This window comes from Coregonus clupeaformis, chromosome 19 (genome assembly GCF_020615455.1).
Source record: "Coregonus clupeaformis isolate EN_2021a chromosome 19, ASM2061545v1, whole genome shotgun sequence".
Classification (NCBI taxonomy): Eukaryota; Metazoa; Chordata; class Actinopteri; order Salmoniformes; family Salmonidae; genus Coregonus; species Coregonus clupeaformis.
Window position 1 is genome coordinate 55,446,698 of NC_059210.1, and position 18,755 is coordinate 55,465,452.

Here is an 18,755-nt window from a genome sequence, read left to right on the forward strand (position 1 = left end):
TTGGCATAAGTAAGCACTCAATAAATTTTAATGAAATGCTACTCGGGCAACCCGAATGATTCACTATTTGACTTTCCACTCCTTTACAGCCATCAGTAGAGTAAGAAGAAACAGTGTCTAAGGGGAAGATTTTACTCTGTCAGGCCTGTTCACAGTACTCTTACTGTTGCCCCAGTGTGCCCTGGCTTCAGCTGTATATAGACCCAGTTAAATAGTGCATAAGAGAATAAGCCCATATGTATACATGATGGATTCCATCTGTCCATACTAAGCAGTATTGATTTAGTTTTCAAGCTAAAATATTGAAGGAAAACACTATTCAGTCGATTTGGTTGTCAGGCTATGTGCATTTTCCTCTCTGTATGAGGTAAAGCAGTAATCAATATAGATGTATTTTCCATAAGAAAATAGAATATACCATTTCCACTTGACAACTGAAAATTAGCTACCACACCTACACCATTCACTCACCCCCACTGAGATGTTGTATTGATTGCACTGTTTCTCTGTCTACCAGATTAATTCCTATAATTGTCACTATTATGACCTTTCAAGACCCAATTTACCTGTCAATTAATCTGCAATCCATTTTACAGTAATGCCATTAATCTACTATAGAGCGTCAGGGGGAGCCATTGTTTTATTCCTTTTCCGTTAGGGAATAATTGGGCTCTTTGACACATTTACTCTCTGGTGCGCCATCAGCTCTTTCTGTCCTCAGTGTCTAAGTCCTGTAGTTCAGTAGCAGCAAATATGCCCTCTGTCTTAGCTTGCACAATGCCCTCTGAGGAGGGTCAAACCCAGCATGGTCCCAGATCAGTTTGTACTGTCTTACCAACTCCTATGGTCATTGTTTGACTTGACATTTGACGTGACGTGGCAAGACAGTACAAACAGATCTGGGACCAGGCTAGGTAACATAACCTAACCCCAGGAAGTGATAGTGTGTCCGAAAGGGGCGGGCAGACATGTTGATTGACCCTGTTAATCTTAATTACTTAATTCCTCCCTCAATCAGCATGGGGCAACCTTGGGAATGTCCTGAAGAACCAGGGCAAGATGGCGGAGGCAGAGCAGGCGTACAGGAACGCCCTTTACTACCGCAGGAACATGGCAGACATGCTGTATAACCTGTGAGTGTCAATAGACTCTGTATGCGTACATGAGCAGGACTGTCTCTCCTTACACACACACACACACAGGGGCAGACTGGCCATCTGGCATTTCGGGCAAATGCCAGATGGGCTGGTCCAGTTTTTGTCTCGAGGGGGGAAAAATGGGCCGATGTGTTAGAAATACCAGGGCCGATTTCTTGTCCCAGTCTGTCCCGGCACAAACAACTGTCTATTGATCAGTGGTCTTCACAGAGAGGTAATGGTGCTTTGTATTCCCCTGGGTGCTGTCTCTGTGACAGTAGGTTATTAATCATGCTGTGTCAGCCTGAGGGGAGGACAACATGAAGCACACGGTCAATACTCAACACTAGCCCCAAGGGCTTTAGATGTTACTCAACAGATCCTTCGATTATTTAGAGCATTAGATTGTTTAGAACAGAATTAGAGATTTGGTAGCACTTTATTTTACAGTATTGTATTTACTAGGAAACTGTATTACCTTTAGTTGTCTTATGCTATGTTATTCAGTCTTAAGAGACACACTTCTGTTGAGATTTGTAGCCGTGAGAGTCCCTAACTTTCTCTGTTACAGCGGTTTGCTGCTACAAGAAAACAACAAGTTCTCTGAGGCACTCCACTACTATAAACTGGCCATTGGGAGCAGGCCAACTCTGGCTTGTAAGTACATCTCCTCTTTTTATTGACAATTTCAAACTCTTATGTTTGCACTGCGCCAGTGTCCAGGCATCTGCCAATGGGGGGAGGAAGGGAGGGCACAGACAAGCCTGCTCCATTACTGGATGAATGATTGAACACAGCCTGTAGATTGGCGTTCAAGAACCACTCATGTCAACAGATTCAATTATTACACAATTGTATTTATTATGAATCCAGGTCAAAGTCACAGTCCTTCTTTCTCTCTCTCTCTCTCTCTCTCTCTCTCTCTCTCTCTCTCTCTCTCTCTCTCTCTCTCTCTCTCTCTCTCTCTCTCTCTCTCTCTCTCTCTCCCTCCCTCCCTCCCTCTCTCTCTCTCTCTCTCTCTCTCTCTCCCCCTAATGGTGGTAGTTTTCCTCTCTTACCTTGAGGAAAGTTTCCTGTTAGGTCATTATCTATCTCCCTCTCCCCCTCTCTCCCTCCCCCCTTTCTCCCTCTCCCCCTTTCTCCCTCTCTCCCTTTCTCTCTCCTTCTCCCCTAATGGCGGTCGTTTTCCTTGAGTCTTACCTTGAGGAAACTCTTTCATGCAAGCTTCCTGCTTGCTCATTACTGTATCAGTAAGGTTCAGCTGTCACACTGCCTGGTTAGCAGAAGTCACTCTCACCCTCCACTGGTCATGTGCTAAATTATTCCCCATAGTTTTCTATATCAATCGATCACTGACAAACGGTGAGGTCCTTTCCTTTGTCTCCCAAAGTGTATTTAATAATTCTGAATGTAATCAAGATGATGATCATACTTTGTAGTTCTCGTTCATTATGCAATGATCATATCTATTACTACCGATAACTAAATTAATGAGTTACCTAAAGTTTGGCAGCTGGTACAATGTAGAATCTGGTCATTAATGATTCCAAAGTGGCAGCTTCATGATGATAGAGCTCTAATGATATCCAGTTCCATTCCCACTGTTCTCATGTCCATTCTCTTTCAGACACACATCCTTTATGGAAACTGTCTTCAGCAAGGGGAATATATGCAATTTATTCCTACAAAGGGATTGTTGATTAGAATTTGGACCTTCACCAGTTCACTTTGGATGGATAAAGGACCGAGAGAACCGAGGAGAGGGGCTAGGTAGAACGTTAGTGTAGCGTACAGTTCATCTTGGCATGCTGATGTACACGTACAGTATTGGTGGAGCCACTTCCACCCCATACACTCACTTACACATTCCATCCCCCATGAGTATTGAATATGTATTGGCACCCCATGGATGCGGCAGCCAATTGATCCACAGTGGCTGGCCAATTTATTCAGAAAGAAGCTTGATAGAGACTAGTTTCAGCCCCATAGAGCCTAATTACTCTCTGCCTGCATGTTGATCACGTAATGGATCACGTACAGTGGGGGAAAAAAGTATTTAGTCAGCCACCAATTGTGCAAGTTCTCCCACTTAAAAAGATGAGAGAGGCCTGTAATTTTCATCATAGGTACACGTCAACTATGACAGACAAAATTAGATTTTTTTTCTCCAGAAAATCACATTGTAGGATTTTTAATGAATTTATTTGGGTTGAGATCTGGAAACTGGCTAGGCCACTCCAGGACCTTGAAATGCTTCTTACGAAGCCACTCCTTCGTTGCCCGGGCGGTGTGTTTGGGATCATTGTCATGCTGAAAGACCCAGCCACGTTTCATCTTCAATGCCCTTGCTGATGGAAGGAGGTTTTCACTCAAAATCTCACGATACATGGCCCCATTCATTCTTTCCTTTACACGGATCAGTCGTCCTGGTCCCTTTGCAGAAAAACAGCCCCAAAGCATGATGTTTCCACCCCCATGCTTCACAGTAGGTATGGTGTTCTTTGGATGCAACTCAGCATTCTTTGTCCTCCAAACACGACAAGTTGAGTTTTTACCAAAAAGTAATATTTTGGTTTCATCTGACCATATGACATTCTCCCAATCCTCTTCTGGATCATCCAAATGCACTCTAGCAAACTTCAGACGGGCCTGGACATGTACTGGCTTAAGCAGGGGGACACGTCTGGCACTGCAGGATTTGAGTCCCTGACGGCGTAGTGTGTTACTAATGGTAGGCTTTGTTACTTTGGTCCCAGCTCTCTGCAGGTCATTCACTAGGTCCCCCCGTGTGGTTCTGGGATTTTTGCTTACCGTTCTTGTGATCATTTTGACCCCACGGGGTGAGATCTTGCGTGGAGCCCCAGATCGAGGGAGATTATCAGTGGTCTTGTATGTCTTCCATTTCCTAATAATTGCTCCCACAGTTGATTTCTTCAAACCAAGCTGCTTACCTATTGCAGATTCAGTCTTCCCAGCCTGGTGCAGGTCTACAATTTTGTTTCTGGTGTCCTTTGACAGCTCTTTGGTCTTGGCCATAGTGGAGTTTGGAGTGTGACTGTTTGAGGTTGTGGACAGGTGTCTTTTATACTGATAACAAGTTCAAACAGGTGCCATTAATACAGGTAACGAGTGGAGGACAGAGGAGCCTCTTAAAGAAGAAGTTACAGGTCTGTGAGAGCCAGAAATCTTGCTTGTTTGTAGGTGACCAAATACTTATTTTCCACCATAATTTGCAAATAAATTCATTACAAATCCTACAATGTGATTTTCTAGAATTGTTTTTCTCAATTTGTCTGTCATAGTTGACGTGTACCTATGATGAAAATACAGGCCTCTCTCGTCTTTTTAAGTGGGAGAACTTGCACAATTGGTGGCTGACTAAATACTTTTTTCCCCCACTGTATATGTATCTCATTCCCCCCTGCAGCCGCCTACTTGAACACAGGGATCGTCCTGATGAACCAGGGGCGACTGGATGAAGCCAAGAGGACCTTCCTAACCTGCGCCGACATCCCTGACGAGAACCTGAAGGACCCCCACACCCACAAGAGCTCCGTCACCAGCTGCCTGTACAACCTGGGCAAGCTGCTCCATGAGCAGGGGCACCAGGAGGTAGGATAGGGGGGCAGACGGAGGTGCGCACACACACACACACACACACAGGAACACACACACCAATCATACACAAACAGGTCGAAAAGTACACCAGCTCTGAGATTGTGGAAACAGTGTGTATTATCAGGAGAAAAGTTCCACTACCCACTGACCTTCTACACTAGTATACCCACTAATTAACCTAACGTAGCAGGCGTAAAAGAAAACGCCTGAGCGGAGTTCCCACATCTGGTTTTCAGCGGATAAGGAAGCTAGGTTGAATTAGCTGTATCCCTGAAAACCGGATGCCTCCGATTGTTGACAACTCCGCTAAGCCTACCCACTAATAGAGCCTAAAGGGAATCCCTGCCTGGGGCTTTAGCGAGAGAGAGTCTGTGTGACACTGCACTAGCTCTCTGACTGGCCATGTCATGGAGAGGATAGATCCTTTCTCCTCCACCAAGTCTTAACCACCTCTTAGTGACCCCTGATTCCATGCTTCCATTCAGCTTGTGAGGGCCCAGGCTGCAGTAGACAAATGACTTGTGGCCCTGGCCTGGTTGGCTCCTCGTGCCTAATGGATGGTTCCTTTTGTTTTATTCATTCATAGGAGGCCCTCTCGGTGTATAAAGAAGCAATACAGAAAATGCCAAGACAATTTGCACCTCAGAGCCTCTATAACATGATGGGTAAGTGGCTATTCTCTCTCTCTCGAACCAAACACACAAGCTTAGATTTTCTTGTGAGGAGAAAAAATAATGGAATAGAAGATTGGTAGATTGGAGGTACATTTGTAATCATTGTGTCAGCTGTTGGTTGTCAGCTTGGGTCCATGCACTTCTGGCTGAGTTTGTTTAACCTTATTCCACCTGAAGGGTCACAGGATTGGTTGTATTGATTGTGGCCAGGGTCTTGAGCTCGTCAGCTGAGCTATGCTTACAGTAAGCATTACAAATTAGCCCAAGGCTGTTGGTTTTAGAGGTCCTCTGTTTTCGTGTAAACCGGCATCAAAGTCGGTGTGTGGCTGCAGCTCAACGCTCCCATTGAGGCCCCGATGTTGAGGTTTCAACAGCACATTAATGATAATAACTGCGCTCCTCGTGTTACAGTCATGTGAAAGTAGCTGCAGACTAAATTGTGACTTTTGATTTCAAAATGCAATAATATTCAATTTCAAGTGACCCCCGATTTCACTAGCACTCTTGTCACTCAATGGCCATGCTGACAAGTCTCACTCCTTTTTCCTTCTCTCTGGCTACCCCATGTTGTTCCTCTCTCTCTCTCTTTCACTCTTTTACTCACTCTTTCTCTCTCTCTCTCTGTGTCTCTTTCCCTCCCTCTCTCTCTTGCTCTCACTCTTCATCTTGCTGAATTCCAGCAAGCCCCCCTAGGACAGTACATTCACCAGTGGAGTCAAATTCAGCTTGACAGAGGTGCTGAGAAATCGTTACCAAATCGCCTCTCACAGTTTGAAAGCTGTAAGGGCTGTAGGAGGGTGGATGTTGCGGCATTTTCCCATATTTCTTGCAGCTGATTTTTACATTACTCTGAGGAGCTAATTTAAATGTTTGGCGCACCTGCTCCTATCTATTTACAGTCCAATTCACGCGGGTGCTGCCATTTTGTTGGTCATATTCTCAAGAGGGGAAACTTTCGTCAGTTTACATGGCAGTCTGGGTCAAAGTTGGATCTTTATCTGCCAAAACCCCCATCATCTCAAATGGGCAATGGAATGTTCCGCTAGATGTGGTTTTCAACTCCTTGGAAATTGTGCCACTTCGAATGTTATGTCCGTCTGTGCTACGTCACAGACCTCCATCTGAATCTGATGGTAGACTAGAGAGGCACAAAGCCCATTTGACCACACTCAGTCTTCTGCTGTTACCAGCTCCGCATTACACCATGTCTGACAAATATGTAGATAAAGCGACTCATAATCATAAGTCAGTGTACAGTATTATATTAGCTGCTGGAAAGGAAATAAATGAAGTCTAGGGATTCTGTAACCCAACTAGGACATACAGTAAATGTTTATGCTTATGGAGAACAGTTTGAAAGATATCTACTCTAACATAAAGCTGGCTTTCCTTGGATACTTGATATACTGTCTTACAAAAGACTGCATTAACTCTGTTCCTTATCATGAGTAAAAATGGAAGTGGAGTCTTATATTTGATACCACTACATGCTTGAGTACCCTGTATTTAGAGGTATATTAAAGGTATATTACAGACAATTGCTAATGAAGAACAGGGGGGACGTCTGTTGATCGTCTCAGAGGTCAGCAGGTCAACGTTAAACACCAGCCACCTGTTGTTTCTCTCCGGTTTCTTATCAGTGGAAATGATTAGCCATAATCCCCAGTGTATTATCTAGCTTCAATTGGCACTCCTCTCGAAAACATGGGTGTGGATTGAAAAAACGTCCCGTTACAAGTTCATGTGAAACCTATCGCCGTCACGTCCCCTGTCCCTGTATTATTCCTGTGATCATTACATTTAAAGCATTGTTTTGGCTTGTGTTTTCCCCAATTACCCGACTGTGACGTCAAATGCTGTTATAATACGTGTCAGAGGCAGGAGAGAGAAAGAAAGAGAGACTCTGTTTGTTCAGGCGATGGTAAAGTCTTCAAGGCTGGACCAGGTATCAGATGATGTCTGAAGAATCAGGGAGGGTGTTTCTACTCATGTCATCAGCAACATATCAGGCAATCAGCTCAGGCCAGTCATAGCAAAGGATGGAGTCAGGCCCATGCCTGTTCTCCTGCTCTGAAGTACTTTAGGCCTCCCATTGAACTCCATCTAACTAACACATGGGGGATCTGAAAATCCACCTTTAGTTAAATTATTATTTTTACGGGATTGTCGCTGAGCAGGTATTATGAGTTTGTTATAGGATAGAGGATTTTATTAAAGAAATAAAACATCTTATCATCCTATCAAGCCTTTTAGTGGGACACTATTCAACTGAGGCAGACAAATTCAAAACGTCGTCCCTCACTTTGCGATGTTGTAATGTGTGTCCCTGACCCTAGTCCTAGTAAAAGGTCCTTTAGCTAATAAAACACGAGTTTGGTATCGGGTTTCAAAGTGCACTAACGTGATGGCAGGCCTTTCTGCATGACCGCCCTAGCTGTCATTGGATTCCTTAGTGAGACAATGGGAAGACTTGTGGTTCCTTAACCTCTGACCCTTGACCCGATGCCTCACTTCCCCTCACAGGAGAGGCCTACATGAGACTGAACAAGCTGACCGAGGCCGAGCACTGGTACAGAGAGTCCCTGAGAGCCAAGCCAGACCACATCCCAGCACACCTGACCTACGGCAAACTCCTGGCCCTCACGGTAACTTCTTCATCATCATCATCATCATCATCTTCCTCCTCCTCCTTCTCCTCCTGGCTTTCTTATTATTTTTCAGCTCTGCAAGTAGCCTGAGAGTGTGATTGCAGATCATCAATGGCCTGTGTGTGTGTGTGTGTGTGTGTGTGTGTGCGTGTGTGTGCAGATCACATTGAGTTTCTCAAGGTGCCCCATCGTCCTGTGGGGATAGCTTCCTGATTGAAACTGATGTCACGGCTGCCCTGTGTGTTTTTAAGATCTGTTACCAAATCCCCGGACTAATTCTTTACAACCGCCTTAACAGGCACTCCATATTGAACCCTAATCAGTTTCAGTAACACAGGTTGCAAATGGCTCCAGTTAAGTAACCAGCCCCTGCAACACATTAGCCCTGAGGGACTGATCTGATGTGGATCCTCCTCTAACTCCGGACCCTGCTGCCTTCTGGGCCTCCAGGGCCTTCCGACTACTCAGATGATATTCACCAAGGTCACGTGGTTGACCTGGTTTGACTAAGAGGAGAAAGGCTGGTTTGTGTGCTGGGGGTAGTTCACTCCACAGGGTCCCAGACAAAGACAAAGAGCACATTTATCTTCGTCAATCACTCGTTTACCTTTCTAGGGAATAATGGTTGTAGATTAACATGATCTTTCTCCATATTGATCACCTTGCCAGATTGATTTCCCTGTCTGTAGTCAGTGAGTGGTGGTCAGTTTAACAAACAGCTTAGCAGGCATTTAAGGGAAAATCTGACATGAATTGGTCTCTTATCAGGAGCCACTAGATACTCTGAAACGTAGATTTGTCCCATCATACACCAGGGGAACAACAATATACAATAGAAGAAGAAAAACTTCCCTTGAGTGAGCAGGCAAGGGAAAACTCACTGGAGAGAGAAGTATAGTTGTTTTAGTAAAGAAAGGGCTATTGAGAGCATAATATACAAGGAAATTCTCAAAGCTGCTAATGAGAACCTTGACGACCTTTTACCTAGCCGGTGGGGATTCCGGTGGGGTACGCCCACCCAGGTAGTGGCAGTGCTGGCAACACTGGCTGCAGTAACCCATGGGGAGGGGGTCACACTCGGACAATCAGAGAGGGGGTTTATCATTGTGGCCCAGGTGGCACAAAATAATCAAAGGTCTGACCGCATGGAGATGCTTGGGAAAATGGTTACAACAGGGGATCAGAGTGTTTGTGTTTCAGGTGAAGAGGAGGTGAAGAGGGTGGATCTGATCTCCATCACCTAGGACTTTACATAGATTAAGTAGATTAATCAAATCTCACATTGTTATCAATTTCTGCTCAATCTGCATGCTTTCTCAATCAGCTTTAACTGTATGTGCACTCGTAAATCAAGTTCTTTCTCGAGTTGGGCTCTGGGATATAACAGCCGTTGAGTATCTGATTTTATGGTGGATTGTGGAGGAGGGGGTTTGAGTGTGTTGGAGTATGTGAGTATGTGCGTGTGTGCTTGTCTGGCATCTGTTGTGGGGGGGTGGGGATGTTGAGGGGGAGGGTATGGGATGGACCACGGGAATTATTTGCTAGGATAATAATTGCTTGTCAATGAATTAAATGTGATACAATGGCAATCCGGGTTATATGTTAGAATCCTACGCGTGAACTGCCGACATTATTACGCATATTAATTGATAATGATGGAAAATAGGATATGCATAATTTTTTAAAAATAGTTATATATATATATATATATATAGAGAGAGAGAGAGAGAGGTGAAAGCATTGGAAATGCTTTTGGCGGTTAATCTGCTTCTGTTTTATGGGTGGCACTGTGTGCTGTTTTCGATGGATGGGTCCTGGCCTCTCGGGGCCTTAGGGATACGGAGGGACGTGGGTGGGATGCTGATCACTGGGATGACGGCTCAACTTGGGATGGGGAGGGGCTTTAGCGGGGGAATTAGTGGAGATCAATTGAAGGATTACTCCATAGCAATGCAAATATCACGGTACAGCTATATGGACACTCAATCATTACGCTATTTTTTATTGGTAAATTTACAAACATATATAATGATAAATAGACTTGAAACTTGTATCTCTTAATGGTGTATGGTGAAATAAGTATAGCCAGTTATAATTGTAATGGCTTAGCTGATAATAACAAAAGAAGAACAATATTTACATGGCTCAAAGAGAAGGAATATAATATCTATTGTATACAAGAAACTCATTCAACAATTCGAGATGAAGTAGCGTGGAAATAGAATGGGGGGGGTGGAATATACTTCTCCCATGGGCAAAGAAATTCAAAAGGGGTGATGATATTAATTAATAGTAATTTCGATCCGAATGTGCAAATTGTACAAATAGATACACAAGGTAGATGGATTATTTTAAATATGTTATTGGACCATAAACAGATATGGCTCATTAACCTTTACGGACCAAATATTGATGATCCACAATTCTTTGACAATATATATAATAAATTATCAAGCCTGCAAGCAACTCAAGACAATATTATTATGGTGGGGGATTATAATACTGTTTTAAATAGCTCAATGGACCGTAAAGGAAATCACACCACAAACAATCACCCACATGCTCTTAAGGAAATTGTGAATGTCATGGATACATTAGAACTAGTAGATATATGGAGGCTTAAATATACTGATCTAGTGAGATATACATGGCGGAGACTGAATCAAGCTAGTTGTCTTGACTTCTTTCTTATCTCATTCTCGTTGGCACCAAAAGTAAAAAAAAGTGTTGATAGGGGACAGAATGCGGTCGGACCATCATATAATAGGCATATACATTACTCTTACTGAATTTCCACGTGGGCGAGGATATTGGAAATTTAATCAAAGCCTATTGGATGATAATTTATTTATGATTTGAACAAAGGAATTTATAACTGACTTTTTCCAACATAACATAGGTACAGCGAATCCCCTTATTGTATGGGACACCTTTAAATGTGCCTTTAGAGGCCATGCAATTCAGTACTAATCTCGAAAACAAAAGCAATTTAGGTCAAAAGAGTTTATACTAAGAAAGGAAATAGAAAGTCTAACAGAACAGATAGATGGCAATAAAAACTGTAACATAGAGGCTCAGAATAAATTAGAGGAGAAAAAAAAGAAATGGAGAAACTTATTCAAGAAAGATCAAGTGTAATATATTATAAAAATAAAGCAAACTGGATGGAATATGGGGAAAAATGCACAAAATTCTTTTTTAATCTTCAACATAGGAATGCTACCAAAAAGAACTTAATGAAACTGGTTACAATTGACGGAGTCATCCATAATTCACCAAATGATATTTTGAAGGAAGAAACAAAGTACTTTAAGCATATGTTTTCTTTTCAGTCGCCTCCATCTCCTCTAACTGAAGCTAATTGTAGAGATTTTTTTCTATTGATAATGTCAAATTAACAGCCACACAGAAAGACTCATGTGAAGGTGAAATTACAGAGGAGGAACTTCTGGATGCAATTAAAGACTTTAAGTCCGGGAAAACTCCAGGGTTGGATGGCATACCAGTCGAGGTATACCAAACCTTTTTTGATATACTAAGAGGACCGTTATTAGCATGTTTTAACCACTCCTATGTAAATGGTAGATTATCTGACACTCAAGAAGAAGGTCTGATCTCATTATTACTGAAACAGGATACAAGTGGAAAATATAGAGATCCAGTCCATTTACAAAATTGGAGGCCCCTTACACTTCAGTGTTGTGATGCAAAAATCCTAGCAAAATGTATAGCGCATAGAATTAAAAAGGTATTGTCGGATATTATTCATTCTAATCAGACAGGTTTTTTACATGGAAGATACATTGGAGATAATATAAGGCAAGTATTGGAAACAATAGAACACTATGGAAAATATGGGAAACCAGGCCTGCTATTCATAGCAGACTTCGAAAAAGGCATTTGATAAAGTTCGACTGGGGTTTATATATAAATGCCGGGAGCATTTCAATTTTGGAGAATCTCTTATAAAATGGGTCAAAATCATGTATAGTAACCCTAGGTGTAAAATAGTAAATAATAGCTATTTCTCAGAAAGTTTTAAACTGTCAAGAGGAGTGAAACAAGGTTGTCCACTATCGGCATATCTATTTATTGTGGCCATCGAGATGTTAGCTATTAAAATCAGATCCAATAATAATATCAGAGGATTAGAAATACAGGGCTTAAAAACAAAGGTGTCATTGTACGCTGATGATTCATGTTTTCTTTTAAATCCACAACTAGAATCCCTCCACAGCCTCATAGAGGATCTAGATAAATTTTCTAACCTCTCTGGATTACAACCAAATTATGACAAATGTACTATATTACGTATTGGATCACTAAAAATACAATTTTTACATTACCATGTAGTTTACCAATAAAATGGTCTGATGTTGATGTGGATATACTCGGAATACATATCCCAAAGGAAATAAATGATCTCACTTCAATAAATTTTAATAGAAAGTTAGCAAAAATAGATAAGATCTTACTACTATGGAAAGGAAAATACCTGTCAATTTGTGGAAAAATCACCCTGATTAACTCTTTAGTATTATCCCAGTTTACCTATTTGCTTATGGTCTTGCCTACGCCTAGCGAACAGTTTTTTAAATTATATGAGAAAAAAATATTCAATTTTATTTGGATCGGCAAGCCAGACAAAATTAAAAGAACATATTTATATAATGAATATGAATTCGGAGGACAGAAATTATTAAATATTAAAGCATTAAACCTATCACTAAAAGCTTCAGTCATACAAAAGTTATACTTAAATCCGAACTGGTTCTCAAGCAAATTAGTAAGATTGTCTCACCCAATGTTCAAGAAAGGCCTTTTTCCCTTTATTCAGATTACAACCTCTCACTTTCAGTTATTTGAAAAGGAAATAATCTCCCAAATGTCACTATTTCTAAAACAAGCCATAGAAAGTTGGTTGCAATTTCAATTTAATCCTCCAGAAACGACAGAACAAATAATGCAACAAATATTGTGGTTAAATTCAAATATACTAATTGACAAAAAACCTTTATTTTTTGACAGAATGTTTAAAAAAGGTATAATCTTCGTAAATGATATCATCGGTAGGACTGGTGGAGTTATGTCGCACATGCAGCTAACAAAAACATATGGAAATGTCTGCTCTACCCAAAATTACAACCAAATAATTGCAGCCTTACCGCAAAAGTGGAAGAGGAAAGTGGAAGGGGGAGAAAGTAAGGAACTTGTCTGTCGGCCTTGCATTAAAGAACATAATTGGTTAAGGAAAACTGTGATAAATAAAAATGTATATCAGTTTCACTTAAGGACCAAAGGATTGACAGCCGTCCCATATAGATTGCAAAATAGTTGGGAAGAGATCTTTGACGTACCGATCCCATGGCATAGTGTTTATGGACTGACACGCAAAAATTAGAATCTTTCAATTTAAATTATTATATAAAATTATTGCTACCAATAGAATGTTATTTATATGGGGGATACAATCTTCCCAGCTCTGCAGATTTTGCTGTGAAGAGACAGAATCATTAGATCATTTGTTTTGGTTCTGTCCATTTGTAGCTTGTTTTTGGACACAGGTCCAGGAATGGCTAAAGGATTGCAATATTTACCTGGAACTAACCTTGCAGATAGCATTACTGGGTGATCTGAAAAGTCATAGTCAATCAATCAATAATATAATAATACTTTTAGCAAAAATGTTTATTTTTAATTCACAATCTGTAGAAGCAATGAGAATAGAAAGGTTCAGAACTTTTGTAAAACATCACAGTACGGTTGAAATATATATGGCAAATAGAAATCCTATATGGATGGTGTTAAGACATAGATGGGAGGTATTGAATAGAGTTGAAGGATGGGACTAATAACAAATAGCAACAAATAATAACAAAGATAGCGTAGTAGTGCAGTCCTGTTTTTGTCGTGTGTCTGTAAATAGCCTGTAAATACCCTGTTTTTTATTTATTTTTCATACATATTTTCCTATCAGACTTTTCATCCTTCTACAAAATATACTTTCCTGCATCCCGCCTCACTCAATGTGGAACGGATTCTATTATTGACTTACCTTTTATCTAGAATCTCCAGTTGAAACTAGCTAGCCAGCTAACTAGCTACTTGCTATTAGCCACAGTTGCTATTTCACCCAGAACATTGGATTTTCTGCCGGAATAATTTAATCACTGGACATTAATCACCGGATCGCAACTAGCTAGCCGCAACCGAATGGATGTTGCTGTTTGGCTAATCACCACTGCCCCCGATGCAAGCACCAGTTAGCCTCGAGCTAGCCTAGAGCCAGGCTCATATCCCGGCTATCTACCTCTAGGTCTACCGGACGGGAGTAGCCAGCTAACTAGCTACTTGCTATCAGCTACCGTTAGCGGTTTTTCACCATTGTCCGTGGCCTGCACCACCTACCAGCCAGCTATAGTCTGGACTATTATTCGGCCAGTCTGCACTGTCTGCACAGCGCGTTATCGACCCAGAACATATCAGTTTTTCTGCCAGAATCACTGAATCACTGGACCTTTAACTCTGGATTCATCGCTACCAGCTAGCTGCAACAAAATGGACGTTGAGGTCTGGCTAATCATCCTGAGCTAGGCCCATCTCCCATCTCCCATCTCCCGGCTATCTACCTCTCTGTCAACCGGACGGGACCACCTAGTGTTGACACGGAGCCCAGCCGATCCTACACGACTGGTCTGCCGACGAAATCGTCTGATGAGGTAGATTTTACAACAGGCTTCCCGTTACGACGTCGACCACGAAGATTCCATCTGCTAGCCCCGGCCTGCTAGCACACGCTAGCCGTGCCCTCTTGCTCGCTAGTGCTTTAGCAGCCCCCGAACTACCTCCGAACTATCCTATTGCTGTTCACCGGACCTTATGATAACTCAGCTATACAGCTGATGTCTGCTGGACTGTTCCTTTTTACGGTACTGCATCCTGTTTATGTTTAGCCTCAGCCCAAACTGTGTCGTCATTACCAGCTGTTGTCTTAGCTCTCTCAAATTACACCTGTGATTGCTTTATGCCTCTCTCCCTTGTCAATATGGTTAGCTTATTGTTGTTTCGGTTATTTCTAATTGTACTATTTCACTGTAGATCCCCCAGCCCAGCTAAACCTGCCTTAGATAGCTCCTTTGTCCCACCCCCCCATACACGCGGAGACCGACTCAATTGGTGCCTCCAGTGATGCTATCTCTTTCATTGTTACCCAACGCTTAGGTTTACCTCCACTTTACTCATATCCTTCCATATCCTTGTCTGTACATAATGCCCTGAATCTTTTCTACAACGCCCAGAAATCTGCCCCCTTTATTCTATGTACCCAACGCACTAGAAGACCAGTTCTTAAAGCTTTTAGCCGTATCCTTATTCTAGTCCTCCTCTGTTCCTCTGGTGATGTAGAGGCTAACCCAGGCCCTGCAGCCCTCAGTATCACTCCTACTCCCCAGGCGCTATCATTTGCTGACTTCTGTAATCGCAAAAGTCTTGGTTTCTTGCACGTAAATATCAGAAGTCTACTTCCTAAGTTTGAGTTATTCACTGCGTTAGCACACTCCGCCAACCCTGATGTTCTAGCAGTGTCTGAATCCTGGCTTAGGAAGGCCACCAAATATTCTGAAATTTCCATCCCCAACTATAACATTTTCCGTCTAGATAGAACTGCCAAAGGGGGTGGAGTTGCAATCTACTGTAGAGATAGCCTGCAGAGCTCTATCATACTATCCAGGTCTGTGCCCAAACAGTTTGAGTTTCTACTTCTAAAAATCCACCTTTCCAGAAATAAGTCTCTCACTGTTGCCGCTTGCTACAGACCCCCCTCAGCCCCCAGCTGTGCCCTGGATACCATATGTGAATTGATTGCCCCCCATGTATCCTCAGAGTTCGTACTGCTTGGTGACCTAAATTGGGATATGCTTAACACCCCGGCCATCCTACAATCCAAACTAGATGCCCTCAATCTCACACAAATTATCAACGAACCTACCAGGTACAACCCTAAATCCGTAAACATGGGTACCCTCATAGATATCATCCTGACTAACTTACCCTCTAAATACACCTCCGCTGTCTTCAACCAGGATCTCAGCGATCACTGCCTTATTGCCTGCGTCCGTAATGGGTCCGCGGTCAAACGACCACCCCTCATCACTGTCAAACGCTCCCTAAAACACTTTAGCAAGCAGGCCTTCCTAATTGACCTGGCCCAGGTATCCTGGATGGATATAGATCTCATTCCATCAGTAGAGGATGCCTGGTTGTTCTTTAAAAGTAATTTCCTCTCAATCTTAAATAAACATGCCCCATTCAAAAAATACAGAACTAAGAACAGATATAGCCCCTAGTTCTCCTCAGACTTGACTGCCCTTGACCAGCACAAAAACATCCTGTGGCGTACTGCATTAGCATCAAATAGCCCCGCGATATGCAACTTTTCAGGGAAGTTAGGAACCAATATACACAAGCAGTCAGGAAAGCAAAGGCTAAATTTTTCAAACAGAAATTTGCATCCTGTAGCACTAACTCCAAAAAGTTTTGGGACACTGTAAAGTCCATGGAGAATAAGAGCACTTCCTCCCAGCTGCCCACTGCACTGAGGCTAGGAAACACTATCACCACCGATAAATCTACAATAATCGAGAATTTCAACAAGCATTTTGCTACGGCTGGCCATGCTTTCCACCTGGCTACCACTACCCCGGCCACCAACTCTGCACCCTCCGCTGCAACTTGCCTATGCCCCCCCCGCTTCTCCTTCACACAAATTCAGACAGCTGATGTTCTGAAAGACCTGCAAAATCTGGACCCCTACAAATCAGCTGGGCTAGACAATCTGGACCCTTTCTTTCTAAAACTAGCCGCCGAAATTGTTGCAACCCCTATTACTAGCCTGTTCAACCTCTCTTTCGTAACGTCTGAGATCCCCAGAGATTGGAAAGCTGCCGCGGTCATCCCCCTCTTCAAAGGGGGTGACACTCTAGATCCAAACTGTTACAGACCTATATCCATCCTGCCCTGCCTTTCGAAAGTATTTGAAAGCCAAGTTAACAAACAGATCACCAACCATTTCGAATCCCACCGTACCTTCTCCGCTATGCAATCCGGTTTCCGAGCTGGTCATGGGTGCACTTCAGCCACGCTCAAGGTCCTAAATGATATTATAACCGCGATCGATAATAGACAGTACTGTGCAGCCGTCTTCATCGACCTGGCCAAGGCTTTCGACTCTGTCAACCACCGCATTCTTATTGGCAGACTAAATAGCCTTGGTTTCTCAAATGACTGCCTCGCCTGGTTCACCAACTACTTCTCAGATAGAGTTCAATGTGTGAAATCGGAGGGCCTGTTGTCTGGACCTATGGCAGTCTCTATGGGGGGTGCCACAGGGGTTCAATTCTTGGGCCGACTCTTTTCTCCGTGTATATCAATGATGTCGCTCTTGCTGCTGGTGACTCTCAGATCCACCTCTCGCAGACGACACCATTTTGTATACATCTGGCCCTTCATTGGACACTGTGTTAACAAACCTCCAAACGAGCTTCAATGCCATACAACACTCCTTCAGTAGCCTCCAACTGCTCTTAAACACTAGTAAAACTAAATGCATGCTCTTCAATCGAACGCTGCTGGCACCCGCCCACCCGACTAGAATCACCACTCTCGACGGGTCTGACCTAGAGTATGTGGACAACTACAAATACCTAGGTGTCTGGTTAGACTGTAAACTCTCCTTCCAGACTCACATTAAGAATCTCCAATCCAAAGTTAAATCTAGAATCGGCTTCCTATTTCGCAACAAAGCCTCGTAAAAATGACTATCCTACCGATCCTTGACTTCGGCGATGTCATTTACAAAATAGCCTCCAACACTCTACTCAGCAAATTGGATGTAGTCTATCACAGTGCCATCCGTTTTGTCTCCAAAGCCCCATACACTACCCACCACTGTGACCTGTACGCTCTTGTTGGCTGGTCCTCACTACATGTTCGTCGTCAAACCCACTGGCTTCAGGCCATCTATAAATCACTGCTAGGCAAATCCCCGCCTTATCTTAGCTCATTGGTCACCATAGCAGCACCCACCCATAGTCTGCGCTCCAGCAGGTATATCTCACTGGTCATTCCCAAAGCCAACACCTCCTTTGGCCGCCATTCCTTCCAGTTCTCTGCTGCCAATGACTGGAACGAATTGCAAAAAAGCATCAGTTGTCAGAGCACCTTACCGATCACTGCACATGTACACAGCCCATCTGAAATTAGCCCACCCAACTACCTCATCCCTATATTGTTATTTATTTTGCTCTTTTGCACCCCAGTATCTCTATTTGCACATAATCTCTTGCACATCTAGCATTCCAGTGTTAATACTAATTGTAATTATTTTGCACTATAGCCTATTTATTGCCTTACCTCCATAACTTGCTACATTTGCACACACTGTATATATATTTTCTGTTGTATTTTATGACCTTATGTTTTTTTTTACCCCATATGTAACTCTGGCCAGGTCGCAGTTGTAAATGAGAACTTGTTCTCAACTGGCTTACCTGGTTAAATAAAGGTGAAAAAAAAAAAAAAAAAAAAGGCTAATAATGTAAGCATACTGTGTCCATAATAAGTATATAGGTTGTATGTTGGGAGCTTTTGGGAAAGAGCACAGTTAGAAAGATATGGCATAT

General features: G+C 42.6%; 1 protein-coding gene across 1 annotated transcript in view; it reads left to right on the forward strand.

The window, feature by feature from the left end:
• LOC121532289 (protein O-mannosyl-transferase TMTC2) overlaps positions 1-18,755 on the forward strand; it is a 162,517-nt gene that overhangs the window by 112,469 nt on the left and 31,293 nt on the right. Inside the window, exons 4-8 of the mRNA XM_041838144.2 lie at positions 1,019-1,133; positions 1,708-1,793; positions 4,564-4,748; positions 5,341-5,419; positions 7,952-8,073. Coding sequence (XP_041694078.1) covers positions 1,019-1,133; positions 1,708-1,793; positions 4,564-4,748; positions 5,341-5,419; positions 7,952-8,073 — 587 coding nt within the window. The remainder of the gene's footprint in view (positions 1-1,018; positions 1,134-1,707; positions 1,794-4,563; positions 4,749-5,340; positions 5,420-7,951; positions 8,074-18,755) is intronic.